Source organism: Cotesia glomerata, linkage group LG3 (genome assembly GCF_020080835.1).
Source record: "Cotesia glomerata isolate CgM1 linkage group LG3, MPM_Cglom_v2.3, whole genome shotgun sequence".
NCBI lineage: Eukaryota > Metazoa > Arthropoda > Insecta > Hymenoptera > Braconidae > Cotesia > Cotesia glomerata.
Genome location: NC_058160.1, coordinates 696,509 through 723,401, shown reverse-complemented (window position 1 = coordinate 723,401; position 26,893 = coordinate 696,509). Strand labels below are relative to the sequence as shown.

The 26,893-nt window shown below is 30.8% G+C and overlaps 1 protein-coding gene and 4 long non-coding RNA genes across 6 annotated transcripts; 3 read left to right on the top strand and 2 right to left on the bottom strand.

Moving 5' to 3' along the window:
• Positions 1-99: 99 nt before the first annotated feature.
• LOC123261997 lies at positions 100-686 on the bottom strand. The gene is made up of 2 exons (XR_006508823.1): positions 564-686; positions 100-180 (listed from the first exon to the last, which is right to left on the bottom strand). It is a non-coding gene; the product is annotated as an uncharacterized LOC123261997 (long non-coding RNA).
• Positions 486-26,893, top strand: LOC123261993 (lysine-specific demethylase 6A). 2 transcript variants are annotated; one of them, XM_044723947.1, is made up of 11 exons: positions 486-595; positions 794-1,056; positions 1,532-1,640; positions 16,924-17,102; positions 18,581-18,709; positions 20,356-20,551; positions 20,625-20,840; positions 21,436-21,591; positions 21,687-22,144; positions 22,783-24,905; positions 26,376-26,893. In XM_044723947.1, the coding sequence occupies exons 1-11, from the start codon at positions 522-524 to the stop codon at positions 26,592-26,594; spliced, it is 4,122 nt and encodes a 1,373-aa protein (XP_044579882.1). In that variant the 5' UTR covers positions 486-521; the 3' UTR covers positions 26,595-26,893. The 2 variants fall into 2 exon arrangements, with proteins under 2 accessions (XP_044579882.1, XP_044579883.1); XM_044723948.1 differs by lacking the exons at positions 486-595; positions 794-1,056; positions 1,532-1,640; positions 16,924-17,102; positions 18,581-18,709 and adding an exon at positions 19,935-20,021.
• On the bottom strand, positions 2,713-3,609 carry LOC123261995. Its single transcript, XR_006508821.1, has 3 exons — positions 3,197-3,609; positions 2,893-3,124; positions 2,713-2,810 (listed from the first exon to the last, which is right to left on the bottom strand). It is a non-coding gene; the product is annotated as an uncharacterized LOC123261995 (long non-coding RNA).
• LOC123261998 lies at positions 9,936-10,966 on the top strand. Its single transcript, XR_006508824.1, has 2 exons — positions 9,936-10,688; positions 10,798-10,966. It is a non-coding gene; the product is annotated as an uncharacterized LOC123261998 (long non-coding RNA).
• Positions 13,719-14,493, top strand: LOC123261996. Its single transcript, XR_006508822.1, has 3 exons — positions 13,719-13,981; positions 14,045-14,208; positions 14,278-14,493. It is a non-coding gene; the product is annotated as an uncharacterized LOC123261996 (long non-coding RNA).

Below are 26,893 nucleotides of genomic sequence, written 5' to 3'. Positions count from 1 at the left end.
TTTAAAAAAATTAATATTTTTTGACCAATTGACGGTAGTTCGAATTAGTTTCCACTCGCCCGCTCATTTGATTGGCCCGCGCTCAAGAATTGAATTTTCATTGGTTAGGTAATTTTAACGAAGAGAATAAACGCAAAATGGCGCTGTTAATCGTATGCTGTCACCAGGAAGTGGTGGCCTCTACAATAGAAATCATCAGTGTACACAACAAAATAAAGATAAAAATGTTCTAGAAATGTAAAATCAGTGTATAAAATGCACCGAGAGTAGTGTGTTGTATTGTATTTGTATATATGTATACATATGTGTATTTTAAAATTATTTTATTATAAAATGACAATTATTTATCAGTGAAATTTTTAAACTTTTTTTAACAACTTTAAATGATTTATTTTTAAATTCTTGTGCAATATTTATTATCATAATAATGATAATAATAAAAAAAGTAATAGTGATAATGAAATTGTAAACATTGTTTATTTTTTTTTTTTTTCGGGTTAATTATCAATCCGCGAATAAATATGAAAATGGCCCAAGAATTAAATGAAATAAATTTAACCCACCAGGAGTTGCAAATTCTTTCGGAGTTAGACAGGTAACTTGCATGAAAAAAATTTTTTTTTTATTTTGATCCACTTTTTTAGTCTAACCTCCTGACCCCTTTTCCCACCCAACAATTCCTTGTTTTTTTTTTTATTTTAATTTTCGACTTTTATTGTCAATTTTTTATCACTATTAAGACTATTAACACCTTGATAAAAAATTATTATTAAATTAAATGTATATATTTCAGCCGGCAGTTTGGGCTTCTCAAGTTAAACCAACCGGAACATGCCAAAAAAAAGGCATTGGTTGTGAAAGCTATCAAGTATCTGGAGAAGATGCTGATACAGGCCCAAGCTGAGCAGACTAAAAAACGGAAAAGAAAAGCCGACTGTCTAGATGATGAAAATTATAAAGATAAATTTGATGATGAGGATAAAGGAATTAGCATAGATCCTAAAACATATTGCAAATTGGGCCATTTTCATTTACTTCTTGAAGATTATAGCAAAGGTTTGTTATTATTATTAATAATAATAATAAAGTTAGCCGACATTTTTGATTTTTTTATTTTGCTTAATTTATTAAATTATTACAAAACAATTTTTTTTTTTAATTGCACTTATAGTTTTTGAAGTTTTTAACAAATGAAAATTTTTTTTTTCATTTTTTTGTAATAATTCTTTAATAAAAAAAATACAAAATTTTTACATGTAGGCTAATTTTATTTTCATTTATTTTTATTATGAAAATAAAGTTAGCTGACAATTCAAAATTTTTTATTGAAAAAATTTCAATTAAACAATTAAAAAAAAAATTTCACATGCAAAAAACTTGAAAAACTATAAGTGCAATTTTTTAAAAATATCTTTTTACTTGTAATTTAATTAATAAAAAATTTTTAAACGTCTGCTAACTTCAGTGTCATTTATTATTAATACAATTTTATTTTTTTTATAAATTTTAATACATATTTATTTAATTGTAGCCATGTCAGCGTACCAGAAGTTTTTCAAGTTAAAAGCCGACTACTGGAAGGACCCTTGCTTTCTTTTCGGACAAGGACTTTGTTATTATCACTTCAATGCCTACCAGTGGTGAGTTTTTTTTTTTTATTTTTAAATTTATTAATTAAAGAGTTCAGTAATTCAAAGCCAACTTTCCCGATCCAAATTTTAGACATATTTCAAAATTTTATTAATTTTATAAGTACTTATGACATTCTCAGGTGAAACTACAAATTATCAAATTACACAAATTAATTTTTACAAACTTTTTACATTGAATTCGAATGTTAATAACAGTTGAGTTTTTTTATATAAATTCTTACCTAATATAATTTAAATTAAATTACAAAAAATCATTTTTTTAATTAAAAAAAAAATACTGATAATAAAAAACAAACTTTAATTATTTATAAAATTTTTATCATTCAAAATTTACGAACGAATTTCTTCTATTGGGATTTTTTAAATTAATTTATAACAATGCTCATAAAAAATTGGTTAATAATTGACAAGTAAGTACTGTATATTTTTAATGTGAAGAATTTTTTCCTTAGAAAATTTTTTATGTAGTAATTAATTAGCAGAATTAAAATTTTTTTTTTAAAATAATTCTACTTTTAATGGGATTTGTTATAAAATTAATTAATAATTAAGCGAGCGTGGTGACGTCGACAATAAAGATATCTCTTGAACCTCAAGCAGCTAAAAAAGGAGTTTAAAACTCGAGCGCTAGATGTCGATGGGAAGAGAAATGTTGGATTGGTGTACGTGCAAACTAGAAGCTGGTGCATGGCGACAAAGTAATCGAATAAATGACCTGACAATCGATTTGCAAGCAAAAATAAACTGCTGTAATAGAAAAGTAATTACAGTTGAGAGATAAAGGCTCTCTATTTAATTGAACCAAAACATTAGCAAGATAACTGAAATGACTTTTATCTAAAAAAATATTCTATAAATACAGTACTGCTTTTTAAACCCAGCCAGTCATTGATCTTGGGTTTGATTTTTTTAATTATTTTATCATAAATTCTTTCTTCAGCTGCTTCTTCTTTTTCTTCTTTTAGGTCGACTTGATCTTGTTCTATTTTATTAAATGTTCCTTTTATTTTTATTCTGTATATTTATATTCGGGAGCCGCAAATGTACATAAATAGAATTAAAAAATCCAGCGAGGTTTTAACTTTAGTTGAATTTAAAAGTTAAAATAATATTTAAAGCCGCAAAATGTGTTGCAAGTATGTCATTACTCATTACAATCTGTAATAATGATTAAACAATTGCATAATAGCGTGTGAAAGAGACTAAACAAACGGAAGGGATGAGAAAAGGAAGCATTTACTGTGGATCTTTCGCCATGGCTCGAGCGTGGTAGGTCACGTACACGTCGTTGGTGCCGAGGGAGAGCGAGTGAGAGTTACCGAGACCGAGTGAATCCACAATACTGTTCTGCCACCGATCGATCCTCTTGCAAACTCTCTTGGGCTTCATTCTGAGTAACTACAAGTTCCGAGATCTTTTGCGACACCCTCCAATCATTATGACCTAAAATATCTCGCTCCAAAAAATCCGACCTGAAATTTAAGGATTTTAAATCTCCAGCATGGAAATCGGCAAAAAAAAAATAACAGGAATATTATTACTACCTCAACATTAAAACTGCAATTACTTACCACGAGTACTCAATTAAATGTCATAAAAATACTAATGACAAAAATAATAGTAGAGTAACAAGCGACGTAATGTACAACGTCAAGCGCTGTAATACGTCATCGCATAAGAGTCTTTTGTGACCTACATTCATTGATCAATATTCTTCGACCTACATAACATTTTTTTTATTACACATATGTTTATTGTATTGTAATAAACACATGTAGCGCGTTTACATGTCTAAATATGTACATGGAACGTCTAGTTGTATCAGTTTAATACAACTAGAACGGCATAGACGAACTTTTGTTACTTTCGATCTATGCAATCATCAATCTTCACTTTCTTTGGCATTTATCTAGAAAGCTAGATTTTATTTTAAAATAATTATCAAGACATATGAATGTATATTATTTGTCGAGGTCATGGTCAGTCGTTGTGCGGAAACTGAGAGTCAATAAACTCTATACTATCCCGAGTTTCATGCTGGAAAAAATTGCTGGTATCAGGTGTAGTGCTAAAGTTTTTTTTTTTTTTTTTTTTTATAAAAAATCAGAATTTAAATCAAGTAAAAAAATTTTTTTAATTAATTAAAATATTTGAACTTACATTTTTTTTCAGATTAAAAATTATCAATAATAATTTGTATATCAGGAATATGGACAAGATAGGATTATAATAACTAATTACATTATTATTTCTGCGACGTTTCGGTCATTTATTAAACTTTCCTCATGCATCTAAAAATTATACATCGAGGATTTTCTAACGCAACTACGTATCTCGATTTTTGAAGATGAAAGGGTTCAACTGAAAAATTAATAATTAATTATAAACGCGTTACTGAAAAAAAATATTAACCAGAATAATAATAAATACGATAGTATTTTTAAAAAATACAATTGATAAATATTGTTTTTAAATGAATATTCATTTTTTATAAGCTATTTTTCACCTCATCTTTAAAATTGTCATTTTTGAGATACGAGGTTGCGTCAGAAAACCATCGACATGTTAATAACCAACAAAATTACATAACAATTGCTGCAATTACAATATTTACCATAATACGAGTTCTAACAATCACTATCTTGACATTGCACAGTCGTCGTATAAATCATCACAAAATTAACAAAATTGATCGATTTTTTTTTTCCTATCTTGTCAACATTTCTGATATACAAATTATTATTGATAATTATGGACGATAATATTAACAACATAAAAAATTATTTTCAGAAAAAAATTAACCGTGAATCTTGAATTAAAAATTTTTTGGACCATCAAAATAATTGCCAGGTTGATTTTAATCAGAGTTAGTAGCTTAGCTGATAGTCCTGTAAATGAAGTAGTTAATATTAATATATAATAGAATTAAAATTACAATAGCTATTGAAACTTTATTACGGTAAACTAATTACCGTGTGAAGGGAGAATAATTGAGAGTGTGAATTGTTTGGTAAAATAATCGTCGGCACCTGGAAGTGCATCTAATATAACCAGAGAGAAATTTACGGTGTGGATAGCAGAGTACAGAGGAGAGACCAGATAACAGAGAAGAGATTCAGCGTATTTACACGTTTTCTCTAGTGTGACGTCACCGTGTAGCGGGGCCAGCGTCGGATCAGTTGAACGTAACGTGGGCGATGGCGAGAGTAACATACACGGCGTAGTCATCGTGACGTCACATCAGCGTCCCGACGCAGGTCGCGGGAATATAAGCGAAGATAACAACAAAAGTTGTTGTGTGTGCGTTTTAATGCACCAAGATCGAAGATAGAGATAAAATGATACGCTGATAATATGACGAGCACAAGGAATAGAAGGAGATGCTACGTCGACGAGCCTGCTATGCACCGAGCTCTCAGCTATGCTCCGGTGTAGTGTGTATGTATTGGGGTTCAACGACCTGCCGTTCAGAGTTCAATACACCGCGTAGTCGTGATGCCTGTACACACTCGATGCTTATGTTTACACTTGCTCGTGGTCTTCATCTGTCCAGAGTCACATCCACGAGCATGGACCATCCCCAGGGCCTGCTTCAGTTTAGTTTTCATTTTCATCTTCTGGTTCACTAGAAAATTTACTTTTTTTTTTATTATTAACTTTCTATTTATATCTTAACCGGAGAACTCATGTGCTTGCACATTGTTGTTGTTGTTGTTGTTGTTGTTACTGAACTCTTATTTTATTGCAGAGGGATTTAAATGTCCGGTAAATTCTGGTCTTGGTGCGCAACAACATCACCAAAAATTCTTTAAATATCCGATGGCTATATTGATTACATTCGAGTCAACGACTTTGGTGATTAATGCCTCTGTTTATTTTTAGGGAGCAATGAATTTTTGATAGTGAAATAATGTAATTTATTTCAGTGGACTTGTTAATTAATAATAATTATGAAAATTAGCTTATAATTTTATCTTTTCATGTTTTTAATGGAAATTTTTTTTTGAGATTTTTTATTTTAATGCGTAAGTTATTGTTTAATTTTAATTATTTAATCAGTAAGAAGAAAATATTTCTTTGATGTATATGCTAAGAAAATATATAATTTTCTAAAATACTGAAAAATAGAACAGCTTTTATAGCTTATAAATACTTTTTTAAAAATTTGATTTTTAATTTAATAAAACAATTTTTTATTTAAAAAACTCAAATTGTCATTGAAAGATATTAAGCCATAAAATTTCCAAAGATCCTGAGTTGTTAAAAAATAGCCAGTGATTTAAAACTCTGACACAAGAGCCATAAAATTGGATTTCTTTTTACAATCTCGGTAATTCTGTCCATGCCTAAAAAAAGTGTATTTTAGCATCTCCAAAAAAAATATTTATATCTTCAAGCTTAAATTTATTTTCTAAAATTTTTCATGCTTGTATCACGTCCAATAATCTCACGAGTGACCTTGAAAAAAATTACTTAATTATAGAGAATAAAAAAAAAAAATCCATAAATAGTGGTTATTACGCATGACCCACGAAACCTTTTTCGCATCTAAAACATTTCTTCTCATGTCAAAGTGTCCCATAGCAACAGGAATTTATCTGGAAAAAAAAAAAAAAAAAAACAAAAAACAGCAAAATAATTAAAAAAACACAACCTGCCTAATCTTAAAACTACCTTCTATTCTTGGAGGCGAATTGGTGGTACCTATAAGTGAAGGCAATGACAATGAAAGTTTGATTAAAAGTTATGAGTGAAAATTCCGTGAGCCGTATTGTCAACGGTGGTACATCGGGCGGTGGCTTTAATATAACTTGCGTGGAGCACAAGACAGGATGGTAAATACTACATGAGCTAGCAATAGTATTTGTGTGTGTTCTACACCACACATACATACCTTACTGCCAGAGCTGGCTCTATAGTACTATTACTATATACTACAAGTACCAGTACTAAACATCGTAGGTGTGTTGGTGCAGTAAATATAAAGAAGAAGGAAGGAAGATAGTAACTGCTAGAAACAAGGGCACTGCGCATGCGTCTTTTCTATTCCTACCTATGCACACACAATATATATCAATGATATTAAAGTTAGCTGTCACTTTTCAATTTTTTATTTTACTTAATACATTTCTTCCTAAAAATAATTGAATTTTTAATTTATTAAAATTTCATCATGTCAATTTTTTTTTGCCATAATTTATTTATTAAAATTATCAAATATCTGTTAAATTAATTTTAATCAGATATTATATTTGTATCCATGATAGCTTCACAGTAAAATACACATATGGAGTGCGCGTACGTATATGCACATGCATTGCAAGTATCTACATCTCTTTTCTTCCTATTATATTCTAGTAGTATTATATCGGGAATCTCCGGCCCTGGTCGCGCCCGTCTCGTCTCCTCTCCGCTTACTTCCCTTCCCCTCTTCTTCTTCTTCGCCTCTTCCTCCTTCGTCACTTTACTTCCACTGTTACTACACACACACAAAAACACACAAATACACACATCTCTTCCATACATACCACTCAGTATGGTACTCAGCCGCTCGCACCGTTTTTCCACCACCCCCTCTCGACTACTGGCAACACTGGCGTCCTGCGCCGTGTTCTGGTGCTCAACTGTGCTCAACGCCAGCTCACGCGTCAGCGGCCGCCAGTCGCGCGAGAATCTTTTACGAGTAGGGTGTCTCGCTCTCTCACTGCCATTAGTTTATAAATATATATATACATATATATATTTAATTATTAATATAATATTTAAATTAGTTTATAATAATAATTATTATAATCAGTTAGTTATAAAATACGTAAATAAAATTTAAGAAGAAATATTTGTGTTCAAAAATCACTGCTGTCAAAGTTTGACACTTTTTATCCAACAGTTTAAAGAAGAAATATCCTTGATACTCGGTACTATATATATATCAGTATTTATAATATATATATATATATATATATATAATTATTACTGCGTTGCATTCATTAATATAAATCATTTCTTGATAAGTGATTTATTATTATACTTGTCACTGTTTATTTATTATAATTAAAACTACAATAATAAATTATTGGAAGACTATAAATACTTCGGAGTTTACTTAAATAAAAAAAAAAAAATAATAAAATAAAAGGAACGTGTGTAAAAAAAATAAATAATCTTAATTTAAAGCGATTACGTTTATCTTTTTCGAGTTTTTAAGCTTCACCTTGAAGCAAAAGTACCAGTGCAGTGTAATCAAGTGTGATATTACCACTAGTGGTCATCTAAACGTGCTGTTTATATTATTATATATTATATACACGCTAGATATAATATATAGATACATTTTATTTATACTTATGGCTGATATTGCCGTACAAGTTACACAAGACTTGAAGGGTGAGATTTAAATTCCATCGGCAGACATTTAAATGGTGAGTCTCATCTTTAGTTTTTATCATTACCTTGAAGTTGAGTAACAGTCTGTTATTATTATTGTTGCTAATTATTTTTTAATATTGTAGATCTGAATTATTATGATGAAGATGAATGACAAAGTTAGCAGTCACTTGACTATTTTTTAATTTTTTTTTTAATAAACAAATTTGTTCCAAAAAATTATTTTTAAAAAATTGCATTTTTTATTTTTTTTAATCTTTACATTAAAATTAATTTAGCAGATATTTGATCATTTTTTTAACAAAAAATTATTTTTAAAAAATTGCATTTTTTATTTTTTAAAATTTCTACATGAAAATTAATTTAGCAGATATTTGATAAATTTTTTAACAAAAAATTTGGAGTAAAAAAAATTAGAAAAAAAAATTGAAATTTTTTGAAAGAAATTTGTTTGTTAAAAAAATTAAAAAATCATCAAATGACTTTTTGCCATAATTTATTTATTAAAAAAATTATTAAATTAATTTTCATTGAAGATGATTGTGAATTTAAATGAATGTTCTGTATGTAAATTATCAAAATGGCGCTAAGTGGTAATAAGTCAAAACTGTAGATGCTGAAAGTAAAAAAGGTCTAAGTTTAACGTGTCGCTGATAGTAATAAAACATGTAGTGGCTTACATGATGATGGAGAAACCGTTACGGCATATATCGCAGTGGGTCAATGCAACAAGTCGCGCGAATACGTCGCGATAGGCTCACGACATGACTAATTGCACCAGGGTATGCGTGCTAAGTCTTTGTGTTTGTTAATAAATAAATGAATGGTACACAAGTATGTATGTATGTATGTAAATTTTGATGTTGACGTTCATTTAATGTCATATATATTTTATATTTTATGTTTTGTAGATGTTATTAAGTATGTAAAGTATGGACAGATTTGTATATTTTTATACACACGCGCTAACTCGCAAGATAATTAGACACACGTAATTTCTTGGAGTTACGTAGACGAGGGAGTAATTCAGGAATTCCATCTGAGCTGTGATATCAAGAGCTGAATAATACAAGAGTTGTTGTTCTGACAAGAGTGTTGCACCGCGATACTGTAAGCAGCTGAGAAACCAGGTCACGTGTGCGCAATACCAACTCACTCAGTACACGTTTATGTCATGATTTAACCAAACGCTAATTGCAGATAAATATATACATACAAGACATAGTTCAGCTAGTAATTTTATATTTCAACGCTATTTTATCAGCTTTGAATAATCATAAAAAGTATTCTATTTTTAGTTTGTATCTACACTGAAAAAAAAAAAAAAAAAATAAACTTGAATCAAGAGAAAAATTCTTGAACCAAGAAAATAATTTTGAAGAGTTTAATCGTCTTGAACTAAGACGAAAAATTATTGAATCAATTAAAAATTTATTTAAGGTAGTTGTTGGGGTTAAAGCATACCGTCAGAAAATTCTAAATTTTTGTATACTTATTAAGGACATGATGATACAATTACCCTTAAAATTTGAAGTCGATTGATCACTTATTACCCGAGATAAATTCAATTAAAAATTGGATATTTAACATTGATTGCATATAAGGAGCTGATTTTCAAAAGGGTATCTTTTCATATTTTAAAAGACCAATTTTCTGAACTTTTAAATATTAATTACTTTGAGAATTAGAAAGATTTATAAATGAAAATCGAATTGCAGCTTCATAATCGATAGCACTTTATAGCTAAATAAAAAAAAGTTTAATACAAATATTTATAATTGAAGATAACCAATTTTTTGTCTCGATTAATCAAAAATGAAAAGATACCCTTTTGAAATTCAGCTCCTCATATGCTCTCTGCAGTTCTGGACCAGTTTCTTAGTTATAAAAAAAAAAAAAACTAACTCTAAAAATTGTGAATTACTTAGCTACAAGCTCATATACTTTTGCAGCATGTATAATCTCTAATTTTTTGACAATATTGTACCATGACAACTATCTTAAGAATTTTCAAACTCAAATCAAGAAGTAAAGACGAAATTCTTAAAAATTATTTACTTGATTTAAGTAAATTTTTTTTCTGTGTATGCAGATAAAGAGATGGAGATACTTGATGAATTCTGGCGGTATTAAATAGGAAGCCTGGGAAACTTCCTGAATATTAAATGTTGCAAGTACATAAAAGAGTAAGCGGAGAATATCGATGGACAAAAGAGTCATGATGCCTTAGCTTCTGGTTCTGTTTCTGGTTGGTTGGTTCACCTTTTATTCGAGGATGGCCTCAAGCTTTTTATAACATACTTTTAAAAGTATTTTTTATTTTCCCTTGCCCTTGTCTAGGACGAGGCACTGTCGCCAGGGGCGAGCCGACGTGCCCAGAATTTAATCCAATGCCAGCTAAAGCAAACCGCGGTGTAAAAAACCTGTTCACGAGATCCAATTCTCATCTCGTTCACTACAACTACACTCAACGCTCATCTCCGAAATAATAATCGTGAAATAGAAGATTTATTCTTTCTGGTGTGTAGTTCCATTACGGGTGTAATAGCACACTAGAATAGTACTAAGTAGTGAGTACTGAACATGGCTGCTTGCTGATATACTCTGCATCGGGTGGAGTGTTTACATTGGAGCTTATCAGTTACAGTTACAGTTACGTATCAGTTTTGTTGATACGGCAGATAAGATACTGGTCACATGTATGCTCTTTAATGGATTTTAAACATCTGTTTTATATTTATTCTTATTCACAAATGTCTAGATTCGGGTGGATTTAAGAACCAGCCAAAATTACGGAGCTGGATAAATTGAACGCGAGAAGAGATGAGATTCCAAGAAAATATTTGATTTAATTGTTATTAATTGAAGATCAAGCACGATTGAAGGATTCTAGCTAAATCCATGATAATTTTAATAATTTAAGTACACTGTAGGGGTGTGCGAATATTCGAGTTTACGAATAATTCGCCTCGAATTCGAATCGAATTATTCGATTCGAATTTCGAATCGAATATTCGAATAATTCGAATCGTTCGAATAATTCGAATAGTTCGAATAATTCGAATCGTTCGAATAATTCGAATAGTTCGAATAATTCGAATCGTTCGAATAGCTCAAATAATTCAAACAGTCGTTTTCTGTTAATAAACTGATTAATTTTTGTGTAAAAATTAATTTGTTTTATTTTATTTGACTAAATAAAGTCTTCATAATTATTCGATAGTAAAGTCTGCTTATTATTTGTAATAAATATCTCTTGGTGTATTCGGACTCCCCGCCTCGGGGCACCTCGCTATTTTGACATTTTTCCGGAAAAATTCGATTTCTTTAATAAATGAGATCTACAGGCACGATAGATCAGACATTGAAAAAGTGTAAATATAGACTATGGAAATTCTATAGCTTTATCTCTAGCTAAGATTATTTAAATTAATTTATTTTTCTCTTAACTGAAATAAATTACGTCTATAGCTATATTACATTATAGTAATATTTACATAGCCCACATGAATTTTTTATGAATTTTATATATTCCACAAATATGGGAAATATCATATAGGTTTATAAAATATATGAAAAAAATCGTGTGCGTACTCAAATGAAAGGTCTCGATAAGCGTAACATCAGGATGAGCTTATGTCTTAAAAAATGTCAAGAATTGAAGAATGACTTTGTATTTTGTCTACTGATGATATGTTTAACGAACGATACAAGCTCATCCTCGAGTTACACTTATCGAGATCTATCATTTAAATACCCACACGAATTTTTTATATATTTTATATATTTCACAAATATGATACACAGTAAAAAATTTTGCGTCATTGCGTCAAAATTATTTGTTGAAAATTCTTGTATTAAATATTGAACACTTTTATGTCTAGATTTAACATTAATTGTGTTAAGTTGGCACGGAAAAATGTTAAATTAACACAAAAGTGTAAAATATTTAACATAAAATTTTTAACACAAAATTTTTGACGCAATGACGCAAAATTTTTACTGTGTAAATATCATATCTATAAAATCTTTTATTAAAAAGCTTATGCGACGTATTCATTGTTGTCGCTTTTCATTGCTACCTTTACACTCTTTCAATGTCTGAACCATCGTGTCGTAGATCTTATTTAAAATAAAATCGAATTTTCCCGGAGAAATGTCAAAATGACGAGGTGCCCCGAAACAGGGGTCCGAATTCACCAAGAAATATTTATTACAAATATAATAAGCAGCCTTTACTATCAAATAATTATGAAGACTCCTTTAGTCAAATAAAATCAAACGAATTAATTTTTACATAAAAATTAGTTGGTTTATCGACAGAAAACGACTGTTTCAATTATTTAAAATATTCGAATTATTCGAACTATTCGAATCATTCAAACTATTCGAATTATTCGAACTATTCGAATTATTCAAACTATTCGAATATTCGATTCGAATTTCGAATCGAATAGTACTATTCGATTCGATTCGATTCTAACACTATTCGCACACCCCTAGTACACTGAAAAAAAAAATATTTATTTGAATCAAGAGAAAAATTATTGAACCAACAAAATAATTTTAAAGAGTTTCATTGGCTTTAATCAATGCGAAAAATTCTTGAATTAAGAACAGAGAATATTTAAATTTCGAACAAGATACTAAAATGCTTTTTGATCAAGTAGTTATTAAATAAAAAATCATTAAACTTGGCAGAAGTAAATAATAGTCCTTCGCAAATTGATTCTTTTAATTTTATATTTAGTCATTGAAAAAAAATAAAATTATAAATAAATAGGTAGTGCTCGCGCGTAAAACTGCGTTATCTCAGGACCCATCACATATTAAAATAAATAAACTTTACTATAAAGAAATTACTAATAAACGTACAACCAATATAATCTTTAAGATTGATTTAATTTTTTGGTTCTTCTTTATTTTAGTTTAGATTACTTATGACGGAATTATTAAAATGCAGCTAGATTAGGGTAGAAAACTAATTATCAACAAAAAATTTCATTTATTATACTTTGATGTAGGCCGCAAGAGAGTGCCAAAAGTAAATTATCTAGTTTAATTTTTTTAAACAGTGTTTGGAGTATTTACAGTCAGCCTGATAACCTTCTTCAGTGCATTTTACATGTCGACGGTCTAATTAGCAATTGGTCTAACTGCTTATTTTTTAGAGGGTGATTTTTTAACATTTTGTTTTAGTAATAATCCAATTATTAATTATTTGAATGATCCTAATCAAAATATTATACCTCTATTGAGTATTAAATGGTTTTTTAAATTAAAGTGATAATAAATTTCAAATTAATTGTATTTTCGTACAAATGGAAGATTCTTTAAAATGGAGTTGGACAATTTGCTAATTAGAACGTCGATGTGTTTCAAATAAACAATCCGATATATTCAACTGGCATTTGTTGTCACTAATCCAAACTGAATTACCGACATCAGACTGTACTACATGTTCTTAAATAAAATTTAGTTAGACCAAGATTTTTTTTATTCAAATCAAGATTAAATTCTTAAAAATTATTCACTTGACTCAATTCTTTTTTCTGTGTAAAAGTTAAATTAAAGTTCACTGTATTTACTACGCTAGCTGACAAATTGTTGAAACAAAAGAGAAAGTATTTAATGTACTACATTACATATAGGACGGGAGTGAATTTTAGTATCGGTATTTTGTGGGTCCATAGTTAGTGACTGTGACCCTGAAAGTTCAACAGCCCTCTATGCAGCAACGTCACTACTTCTCCTCTTCTACCTCAACTCGGTCTACTCAACTCTTTAGCTCTGGCTTTGTGTGTTCCTTGCGGTGAACCCGCAAGTTCGTTCAGCCAGGTCTAGCGAGTTTGTCGGTGGGCCAAAATTCAATCCTACACACTCTAATATCCCACACGGATATCACACACATGGTCAACTTAATCGCCGAGACCTTCGTCTTCTTTGTAATATCTAACTTTTTTTTTTTCACTATCATTTTCTATTATTATTATTTTATATCTTCCCAGATTTTATTCACTGCCACCCAATTTAAATTCGGATTTTTATAGTTGCATGCGTGCAAGTCGCGCACGCGTTAGACCGGAAATTTGAGGTATTGTTCCATTTTGTTACTTTCCGGCTTCTAATGTCATCGCACTCACTGTCTTGATTATTTTTATCTTCAATAACGGTATAGTAATACAATAATTACTTCCAAGTATGTTTCATAAATACTTGATCATTTTTTTTTTTATTGCAGAGCTAAAATTAAACAGCCTGTAGTTGTAACTGCAACTACCAAGTAAATTGTCGAGTCGAGGGTGCAATTGCTATTATTGATCAGTATCATACAGCGGGGGTTCAATACACATCCACATACATGGACATTAAAATAAATATATAGAGACGAGCTAACGCGTGTCAGGTTTACATGCCAGCCACGGTTGCATGTTACAACTTACTATGTACTTTTAATTATTTATTTATATCAAATCACTTTTTTTTTTTTTTTTTTGATCAAAAAGTTTTATATTAAATTACCGCTTCGTCCCAAGTCATTTATAAAGAAACGTTCTTGGTAGCAGCTACACAGAAAAAATTTATTTTTAAAAAAATATTTTCATAAAAAATTTTATTTATTATTTTCTTTTTAAAAAAAAAAGTTATAAATTTTGGATTAAAATTTGTCCATCTATTTTTTCTTAAGAAAAAAATTATTGTAAGAAAAATTATTTATTCAGCTAAGAAATAAGTTTATTTAAAATTAAAAACAAATAAATTTCTTATGACAATATTTTTTTTTAAATAAATTATTTCTTGGAGCATAAAATATATAATTGTTTTAAATATTTAATTTATAAACTGTACCAGTACTTTTACTTGCGATAAAATAACATATAATACTATCGGGTATTGAAAGTAAAGTTCTGAAAGCCGGGTATTGAACCAATGAAAAATTTACCCCACGCATTCTAAGCCAGACGAGCAAACCATCAGCAATACAAACCTACAGCATTAGACCGAACAATTGAAAGACCCTATTGCTCTTTGAAAGTTCCGTGTGTGCACGTGTATTTACCCCGCGTCCCAAACATCTATATGTGAAAGATTCGTAAGGGAAGAATAAAAAAAATATATTTTGTCCGAGCCCCTGTGTTTGTTCGCTCACATCTCCAATTGTCGTGTAATCTTGATAATTATATTTTTTTCAGCTCTTTAAACACTTTCAAAAAGTCTCTTATCTCTTCCTCAAACTCTAAGACAAATGTACTATTTTTTTATTTTATCAGTCATTGAATTATTTCCTTTTGTGCCTTTACTTAAGGAGTACACAAAGATCAAATGAATGGGTTTTTAAGCCAAGTGGCGGATGTTGAAGAGGATATTTTAAGAAGAATTGAAAGCCACAGGAAATTCAGGAGAGCACCAGGTGTCCTGATCTACTTAATTCTTCAGATATTTTATTTCCGGATGGAAGCTCCCATAAAACATGTCCGTCTTTCCTGAAACTACCTACATATAATGGACACAACGTGTAATAATAATTGGGCAGCACCACATTGTACTGTTGTCTAGTATAGTGAGGAAGATATTGAAGAAGAAGAAGAAAACGAACAAGTCTTTGAGCTGGGCGAAAATTTCGATTGATTTGTGGAAGAAGAGGAATCGGTGTGTATGATAATAATATAAAAAAAAAATATTCATTGCAGTTTGTTGTTGATGTATCATATAGTCCAGCTGGCAACCAGCTGCCCACATCCTGTCTTGAAGAATATATATGTGTATGTAGATGTATATTACCTGTATACACGAGACCTCATTCTACTTACTCTTCGGTATTCTCTTTTATTTCTGGACGATGGGAAAAAATAAAAATTGAGAAAGAGTGGCGCTGCAGGGACTAAGACGGTGGATGGTGGATGGTGGATCGTCGACAGGCAGGTGCATTGGGCACGCGACCACTACCAACGCGTGCGCAAGCTCCAATCGTCAAAAAGATATATATTTTAACTCCAGGTTTTGTTTTTATCTTTTTTCACATGACGGCAATTTGCACATGACCGAGTCTATTGAAGTGATGCTCATACAGGTGCAAAAAGTTACATACTTACTACGTTTATTTGAGTTTTAAATATTATTTCAAATAATTATTCGTTAATCCGTTGCTTTTCCGTAAGAACACCTGCATAATTATCCTGATACATCTGTCATTTTATTTTATCATTTTTTTATTTGTGTGATAAATTGTTGATATTTATTAAAATAATATTGACAGTAATGATATAAATAAATTTTTATAATAATAAATCAGCAATGTCGATATTGTTTTGTGATTTTAAAAAAATAGCTGAAGGACTTGTTTATGAAAGAGAAACGGAAGAGAATGGCGATTTCTTGTCCACGACAATGCAACAAGCGTTACGAAAGTACTGCAACAGTTGTGATGGCGTAATATTTTCCCGTTTGCTTTTTCTTTATACATTATATTTATATATACAACTCTTATACTCTACCGAGCTCCAGAAAAATTTAGCGATAAATAATGTCTAACTATGTTTTATAATATTATTCATTTTTATGGTACAGAAAATGTCGGGCTGACATGAATGAAGGGATACAAATGGCTTGTTAATTAATGCATCGAGATCAGGATAATGTGAACCAGGAAAAGAACACATACATTTCATTAACACTCCCCTTGCCATTACTATATCAGTTAATGTTAATGTTAATGTATATATTCATTTTAAATCTTGCCTTCAAGATTATCACTGTACGATTACTTAATTGTTGTATTTACAAATTAAGGGGTGTACTGGATTTTTGCATAAATTAATATATTTATAAGTGACAAATGTTTTAAGTAATTTGTAATTTAAATATTATTTTTTTTTGCTGATTGCAGGGCTGTAAAATCGCTGCAGAAGGTACTGTGGGTTGATCCTAGTTTTTCACGTGCCTGTGAAGTTCATGTGCGACTCGGGCTCTCGCACAAGGTTCTCTCAGACTTTGATGCTGCTCTCAAACACCTGACACTTGCACTTATTGACGCTAGTACACCAGCTTCATTTACTAAACTTGAAAGTATGTATTTTTTTATTGTTTTAATAACAATTGGATGTTTTTTTTTTTGTCGTTTTATTTTTATTCCTTGTTTTTAATTTATGCAATTTGACGAGTTTATTGTTTTAGGTTTTGTAATTTTAATTTACTCATTTTATAAAATGTTTAAAATTTTTTTTAAAAAAGATATTGAAGATGTATTTAAAAAAAAAATTTCTTTAATTCACTATTATTGATAAATTATTATTTAAAAAAAAATAATAATAATAATATTAAGGTGAAGAAGTCATGCCAAAATTTATTATTATTATTAAAATTTAATAATAATAAAAATAATTTCATTAGATTAGAATATAAAATTTTCAAGAAGACTATAATTATTTCATTTAAAAAAAAATTATTGGCTAGGTCAGTAACTATTATTGTAAAAATAATAATAATGATAATAATAATAACTTCATTAGATCAGAATATAAAATCTTTGAGAAGACTAAAATTATTGTAGCCAAAAAAATTTATTGACTAAGTAAGTAATTATAATTACTTACTTAGTCAATTACTTTTTAACAATAATAATTATTATTGTTAAAAAAAAATTATTGTTATTATTTCCATTTATTCCGAAGATCGGTGATTTCACTAATTGAAGAGTTCAGTAATTCAAAGCCAACTTTCCCGATCCAAACTGACAGTAGACTAAATTTTTTATTTTCATTAAATTTTAATTTTTACTTATTAACTATTTTCACCACATTATTATCGGTATGAGCACTCATACCATCCTCGGGTGAATATATCTAACAATTAAAAATCTTTATTTAATTAAGATTATTATTTCATTTAAAAAAAATTATTGATTAAATAAGTAATAATAATAATAACAATAATAATAATAATAATAATAATAATAAAACATGTCAAATTATTATTATTATTATTATATTAAAAAAAAATATATTAGATATTCAACAATAAAAAAGTTAAAAATAATCGATTATTATAAAATGTAGAACAAGAGAAACCAATTGATATTACAAAGAAACATTATCGATTGATGTTTCTCAAGGGGTAGTTGTCTTGACTCTTTTACTTTCTATTCTTTCATGGACTTGACCTGGTTTATCTTATAAATATCCTCACAATTACAATTCCTATTATTTAATATAAAATCCACTTACTCAAACAACAATCATTAGATTGTACAAAAAAAAAAAAAAAAAAAAAAAACAATTACCAAGATCCAATGTTAAAAAAATAAAAACTCGTAGTGATAAAGATAGAAACAAGTCAAACTGAGATGGAAAGAGGAAGCATTTATAGTTCGGTACGAGTACCGGTTTTTCGAGAGTTCGAAGACCTTAAGTATTTTTCTTTTCACATGTAGAGTATATTCGGTTAGCCGTTTGTGCTCTTGCACTTAATTGTCAGTAGTCTATAGTTATAAAAAAAAATAAAAACAAGGTATATATAAATAGACTAACAATTATTTTAAATTGCAGTAAGATTCCACATTGCCCACTTGTACGAGGTCCAAAGTAAATATCGGCTGGCCAAGGAGCACTACGAGGGCCTACTGAAGGAAAAAAATTTGTCAACACATCTGCAGTCGGATATTTGTCGTCAACTAGGTAATTTTCACAGCTAATTTTAATTAACTCTCTATTAATATTTATTTATATAATTAATAATTATTTATATAATTTTTATTAATAGGTGAGTGACATAAGTTGCGTCAATTGATAACTGATAATGATAGCTAATAATAACAATAACAAATACGTAATCAAGGATGAGCGTCGTCAATTTGAAGGTTGAACGGGTGTACAGCTTGGCAGACACGTATATTGATTTATTCCAAGGGTCGAAGAGTACGCGCGGAGCAGGGGCGGTTGCGTCGGGGATGAACAGGGAGATTTCTCAATGAGAGAGATAGATAGAGCGTAAGCCACGCCGGGGTAATTGTAGGCGGCTTTTTTCTAACTTAAAAATTAATAACCCTTTACTTATCTTAAATAATTTATGTGTCGGCTACACCACGCACTCGGAGCGTGCATACACAACAAACACTACATTTATATTTTTTTTATTTATATTCCAGAGCTATACAAAAATACACACACGGACATTTGAAGAAACATTTCCATATGCATAATGAGGATTAAAAAATTATCATACTCATTCTTGATTCACCCTTTTATATTTATTTTTTATTTTAGTTTCCCACAATTTACAAAGTACATGCGTACGTAATAGTTAAATATTTTGTTAAATGTACAGCGTTGGACTACGTGATGCTATGAGCAGCCCCAATGGCGCTCATTCCCGTACATCTATACACCCGAAAGCCGAATAGAAAACCTAGGTCTATAAACCTTCCCCAAAGGTTGTCAATGGAAAAGAGGGGATTTAGAGCCAGGTGTTAGCTAGGCTAGATACTTTACTTTACTTTGCAGTAGCTAGCCTAGTTCATAGTTACTTGTAGGTCGTCAAGTGATCATATAATAACAATATATGGAACTTGTTATTTATTATTTAATTATTTAAAATAGAAATTTTATTTATTTTATAAAAAACAAAATTATTGTGTATGAAATTTAGTTATTTTACACTGAGAAAAAAAATTACTACTCTTGAGAATATTTTCTTGTCTCAAGAATTGATCGAATTATTTTTTTTTGTTTAATTCAAGTGAACGTATTCGTTTGTTAATCTATAAAAATCAATGCCAATATTTTATTATCATGATAAATATTGATATTCTTTTGTCAAAAAACCAAAATTTATTTTAAACGATTCTTGAACCAAGAAATTTTTTTCTGGACAAAAAATTTTTTTTTTTGTAATTTGGAAAATTTAATCCAAAAGTATTTTGAGAGTTCTTATTATTGATCTGTGAAGTTAAAACTTAAAGGATTAAGTGAAGGACACTGAATAAAATAGGTAGTTAAATTAAAAGTTAAAACTTTAGGCAATATTTTCAAGTATATTACAAGGGATTGGACCGGTTTACGCCAATGGTTACGGGGGTTGTAATTTGAGACAAAGTTCGAGAGGGAGAAAAATCTAAGAATAAGAATAAGAAAACGAAAAGGAAGATAAAAGATGGAATGAAGTTAAATTGGTGGGGCGAAGTGGCTATTGAAAGTATACCTGCGAAATTTCTACTCAACATCTCAGTTATCTAGCTTCCAGCCTACTGGCAGTACTTGCGCTTTATTTTCTTTGAACTATTTTTATTTTTGCTAAAGTCTGTACTGTGAATTTTTAATTAAAGGATGGATGTACCACGTCGTTGACAGCTCGATCCTAGGGGTGCAACATAAGCAGCACAAGCAGCATAAGCATGCATTTGCAATCCATCTTCTTCAGAAGTCTATTGACGCTGAGCCGAAAAGCGGACAGAGCCTGTATTTACTGGGCCGTTGTCTAGCAGCTGGTAATAAAGTTCACGAAGCCTTCGTTGCTTATAGGTAAGTACAGGAGGTAGAATCATTTTTTTTTTCTTAATGAAAATTTTTAACTTTTATTTTATTTTGCTTATAGGAATTCTGTTGAGAAGACTGAAGGCAATGCAGACACCTGGTGTAGTATAGGTGTCCTTTATCAGCAGCAAAATCAACCTACGGATGCTCTTCAAGCTTATATTTGTGCTGTGCAACTAGACAAGACTCATTCTGCAGCCTGGACTAATCTTGGGATTTTGTATGAATCTGTTAATCAACCAAAAGACGCGCTTGCTTGTTATCTTAACGCTTCAAGGTGATTATTATTTTTTTTTTTTTTTATTTACTTTAAATTATTCATTTTTTAATTTATTTAAAATGTTATGAATAAATTTTTAGAATGTTTTTTTTTTTACTTTAAATTATACTTTTTTTTTATTTATTCAAAGTATTGTTAATAAATTTTTAAAATATTTATTTAATTTAAATAAAAAATTTTTTAATTTATTTAAAAAATTATTTAAAAAATTTTTTGGATTTAAAATTTAAAAAAATATTTTTTGTCTTATTGGTATAAATACCAGTTATATATTTTAAAGTATACTTTATGGTGAAAAGTTAATTGATTTGTATAGTTGATGTTTATACTGTATATTTATTTTCAATGCCCGGTGACACTTAACAATCGATTATAAACTCTGAAATAAAGGTTTCAGGTAGTGAAAATTATTTTCCAACTTTCTTGGGTAATGTCATAAAAGCTACCTAAATTTGAAACACCTTAAAAATTTATTGCATTCAATTTAAAATTTTAAATATTATTTGTGATGGTCAATAAATAAAAATAAATAAATAAATAAAGTTAAAAAAAATTTATGAAAAAAGTATATATGTTTAAAAATGAATTTTAGGAGCAACAGTAATTTATCAAGTCCAACGACAGCATTAGTTGGCTCAGGAGGTGTAAAGTCTGATGGGAACGTATCTATGAATCCATCTTTACATCAGCGAATAAGTTTTCTCCAGAGTCATCTAAGTCAAGCTCCGATGCCATCTGTTGCAACAAAGTAAGTAAAATAATTATTTTAATTGTCCAATATTTTAATTTTACGAGCAAGCCTAAATTGAAAATTGTCACTTACTTAAATTTTTTTGTCGAAAGAAAACGCCCGTTTCCGTCAATTGAAGAAGCATGGAATTTACCAATAAGCGCCGAGATGTCTAGTAGACAACAGCAGCAGCCTGCGAACCAGGCAGGTTATAAATACAATGCGACAACACCTTCAGGACCCCCGCCACCGTACCCTCAAGGTCAAGGACCAGCTGTCACCACTAAAAGATTTAAGGCTGGCGAGGAGCCGATTTTGGCACCGCAGCCGCAGCCACAGCAACAACAGCCCCAGCAGCAGCGACCACCCTTTTACCTGACGACCCAGCAACTTCAAATGCTCCAGTTTTTCCAACAAAACCAGGGAAATTTGACCCAGCAGCAGCAGACTGTGCTGCAACAACTCCAAGTCCAGTATCGACTTATGCAGCAACATCAGCAGCAGCTTAGAATTCAGCAGCAGCAAGCCGCTCAGCGGGGATTAAGACCTGGTCAGCCTGGATATCCTACAGGTATTGTATTATATTTTATTTAATTAAAATTTATTATGAATTTTTGAAGCAGTTAATTTTTTATTTTAGTTTTTACAAGTCAATATAATTATTAAGTGGGAAATTTTTAATATCAATTCAAAAATTTTATTTGAAATTCAATTTTCCAATTAAAAAAAATAAATGGACATTGTGACAAAAAATTCATTTGTTTAAAATTTTATTTTTTTAGTTGAAATAAAAATTTTTCTCACAGTAATTTTTTTAGCGAAAAAAAAAATTTTAGGCAAACAACTTTCGAATTTCTATTCAAAATTATTTTTTCCCAAATCTAGAAAACTTTTTTAACAAGAAAATTACTGTGAGAAAAATATTCATTTTTTCAGCTAAGAAATAAAATTTTTACCAAATAAATTTCTTATTTTTTTTTTTTTAAATAAATTTTTTCTTTTAATGTAATTAAAAATAGATTTTTTTATTTACTTATTTTATTTTATATATATACCAGTATAATTATTAATATGTAAAATTCTAATTCAAAGTTTTAATTGAACATTAAATTACGGATCAGATGAACTGCTTTGAGTATTAAAAAAAAGAAAAAAAACAATCCAAAAATTGGCACCAAGATCATATTAATTTCATAAATAAATTTTCAGTTTACACAAACGTCAGAGAAGGACAACAGCAAGTTCAGCCAGGTGTAATAAAAACCTACGGGATGTCACAACAGCCCCAGGGAGGCACAGTAGCACTGCAAACAGGATTTTCCGACTCGAATGTCGCTTACAATACCGCAGCAACTGGCAACGCGCAGCAAAGTCCAGGCATGCCTTACAAGTCCGCAGCAGACTCGAGCTACACCCAGCGAGCTGGCCAGTACAATCACTACCAAGCGAACCAGTACGGGACCCAGGGATACACCCAGATAACATCAACCACCGGGAACAACTACCCGGAGAGCAGCGTAGGTTCCAAGGACATAAACGTGACGGACCAAGAGCTGCACGCTCTCCTGTCTCAGAAGGACCTCGCGACGACTCTTGCGGAAGATCTTCTCAAGCACTTCGGGTCCGAGGATCTCGACGAGAAAGAAGACCCGATCCCGATAATGAACAACGGGACCCTGAGCTCGGGTCCGTTCTCGCCCTCTAACCTCGACAGCGAGCGGATCAAGGAAGTTAAAGTAGAAAGAGTCGACCCGGACTGTGAAATAAACTCGCTCGCCGACAGTGTAAAGTGTGAAGCAACTTCTAGCACTAATAATAGTAACAATAATAATAATAATAATAGTAATAGTAATATTAATATTAGCAATAGAATTGACTCAATACGTAGCAACAGTAGCAATAGTACCAGCGAGCCGGTGTTGAAACTAGAAAGTCTCCGAGAGTCACCGGTAAATCCCGAGTTCTCAATCGACATGGACGCCAAGAGTATTATCGAAGCTTGCAAAGGCCAGGGTTTGAAAGGCGTGCCAAATTGCTCAATACTTTCAGACCGCTCGCCTCCACCAGCGCCTCCAGAGGCTCCAGCCCAGAGACTGACCCGCGAGCAGCTTCTGCCGCCGACGCCCAGCGTGTATTTAGAGAATAAAAAGGATGCATTTAGTCCGCAGTTGCAGGAATTTTGTCTCAAGCATCCGATAGCTGTGATTCGCGGGCTTGCGGCAGCGCTCAAGCTCGACCTCGGTCTCTTCTCGACCAAGACCCTGGTCGAGGCGAACCCTGACCACGGGATAGAAGTGAGGACCCAGATGCAGCAGACCAGCGACGAAAACTGGGACCCGGTCATGTCCAGGAAGGTCTGGGGCTGCATCAGCCACCGCAGTCACACGACTATTGCCAAGTACGCCCAATACCAGGCCTCCAGTTTCCAGGAGAGCCTCAAGGAGGAGCGCGAGAAGTCCCAGGGCATCCACACGGCTAATCTGTCCGACTCCGACTCCAAGGACAGCACTGGGGTCGTCAAGAGGAAGAAGAATTCCTACGGGCTGGCTGGACGCCCGGGGTCCAAGATGCTCAGGTTCGGCACCAATGTCGACTTGTCTGATGAGAGAAAGTGGAAGACCCAGCTCCAGGAACTGATGAAGCTCCCCGCGTTTGCTAGGGTTGTTTCTGCTGGAAACATGCTCAGTCATGTGGGGCATGTTATCTTGGGCATGAACACTGTCCAGCTGTACATGAAGGTCCCGGGGAGCAGAACTCCCGGCCATCAGGAGAACAACAACTTCTGCTCGATTAATATCAACATCGGGCCGGGTGACTGCGAGTGGTTCGCTGTTCCAGATGCTTACTGGGGAGTTATTCACAACTTGTGCGAAAGGAATAATATCAATTATCTTCATGGGAGCTGGTGGCCCTCCCTGGAGGACTTGTACGATGAGAACATCCCGGTTTACAGATTTTTACAGCGACCTGGAGACCTCGTCTGGGTCAATGCTGGATGTGTTCACTGGGTACAAGCTGTTGGCTGGTGTAATAATATTGCTTGGAACGTGGGACCATTGACGGCGAGGCAGTACCAATTGGCCATTGAACGCTACGAGTGGAACAAGCTACAGTCATTCAAGTCCATTGTTCCTATGGTTCATTTGTCCTGGAACTTGGCCAGGAACATCAAGGTTTCTGATCCCAGGCTCTTTGAACTTATTAAGAACTGCTTGCTCAGGACTATGAAGCAGTGCTGTATTATTTTGGAGTTTGTCAAGAGCAAGGGGGTTGAAGTTAGATTCCATGGCAGAGGAAAGAATGAAGCGTCTCATTACTGCGGACAATGTGAAGTAAGTTTGAATTTTTTTTTTTTATACAGAAATGCTTTGGAGATAGTTACTCACCCGCATGCCCGTATAGTATGGCTCCAGGTGGTTTAAGGGTGGATATTTATTTTTTTTTGTCTGATGGCAGTTGGATAAAATTAGTTTTGAAAAGGTTTAATTGCTAATTTTATTTATAAGTAGGTAATAAATTTTTTTATCAGGTGAAAATTAAATAAAAAATTTAGTTTAGTGTTTAAAAATGTGGGGTACCTTTCTAGATATTTTAATAATTACTCTTTACTCAAAATAAATTAATAAAATATTTTTAAAAATTGATATTAAGATAAAATTTTTATGATAAAATTTTTTTTTTTTTTAATTCCAGGTGTACAAATAGTGATTATCAATTATCAATTACTAAAAAAAAAATTTTTTTCTAATTTCTTAAATCTATCTTTCAGTTTTTTAAGATTTTTATTGATATCATATAAATATAATTAACGTAATTATTACAATATTTATGATTTCTGACCGTTGATCTCTACTCACATCCAATATATATAGTATTTGTTTATGTTTTATATATTTTATAAAAAATAACATAAAAGGAATTTGTTATTTTTAGGAAAAAAGTTTATAAAAACCTAATTAGATTTATATAAATCTATCTTGCCTCTTTAGATGCTATTTATTGAATAAAATCATTACTAAACATTTTACACATAAAAATTTAACATATTGCTGTAAATTGCCATGGACGTTTCTTTACAAATAAATAAATAAAAGTTGTTCAAAATTTAATTTTGTAAAAAAAAATGATTCTTACAATTTAAAAAAAAAAAAAAACCAATATTTTCGCTGCAATTCCAAAATTAATATTTATAATGAAATGTTTTAAATTTTTTAATAATTATGAATTTTATTTTTGAAATCATAGCGAAAATGGTTGTTTTAAAAAATCACAAGAAAAATTTTTTTTATCAAATTAAATTTAAAAACGAGACAATGAATCTTAATTTTAAACTTCTGATATTCATTCACACATTTCTGTTATTTGAGTTTATCATCTTTTATACTTTGTACCACTGAGTTTAACTCTTTAATTTTTAATTTTCAATTTTTATACTTTTCTTGTATTTATCATAATTACATTCCAAATTTAAGAAAAACAATTATTTCTTAATATTAAAAATTTTGAAATTTTATATCTTCATTATTCATACGTGTACTTTATTGTAATTTTTTTTTTTATACAGCCTTAGCATTAAAATTAAATAATAAATAAATGAATAAATTTTGAATTTTTGCTTTAAAAAAATATTTTAGCCATAATATAAAAAATCTTGGCGCTACTTATTAAATTATGGTAAAAAATCTAATTGAAAGATTCTGCTACTTACATAGATCCAGACAAAATAAAAAATAAATATATCTCTTTAAATTTTTATTCTAAAATAAAATATAAAAAATTCTTACAATTGAATTTATTTACAGATTGAAGTTTTCAACATTTTATTCATTCGAGAACAAGAAAAACGTCACGTGGTCCACTGCATGGACTGTGCCCGAAAACAAGCCCCGTCTCTCGAAGGCTTTGTGTGCCTTGAAGAGTACAGAATGCGTGATTTAATGGATGTTTACAACGGATTTACACTTCACACGACCTCAATTTCCTCAGCGATTTCTGCGCCGCAGTCCAGCCAGACTTCTTGAGGATTTGTTATGGAGCACAGATATTCCGACGAGTTAGAAACCCTGGAGTAGAGGATCTACTTTACGACTCGAATGTCTGTGAGGCCAACAATTCACTATAATTATTAAAAACAGATTACTATTATTACAGTAATAAGTAAGTAAACAAAAAGCCTCGTCCACGTACCTGAGAGTTACTTTGTATTGTGGAAAGAAAGATAAAACTCGTATGGTGAGAGAGCGTGGAACCTTACCTATAGTTTTTTTGTTTTATTTTTTAACTTAGTTAGAACTATTTGTACAAATAATTAACCTAATTA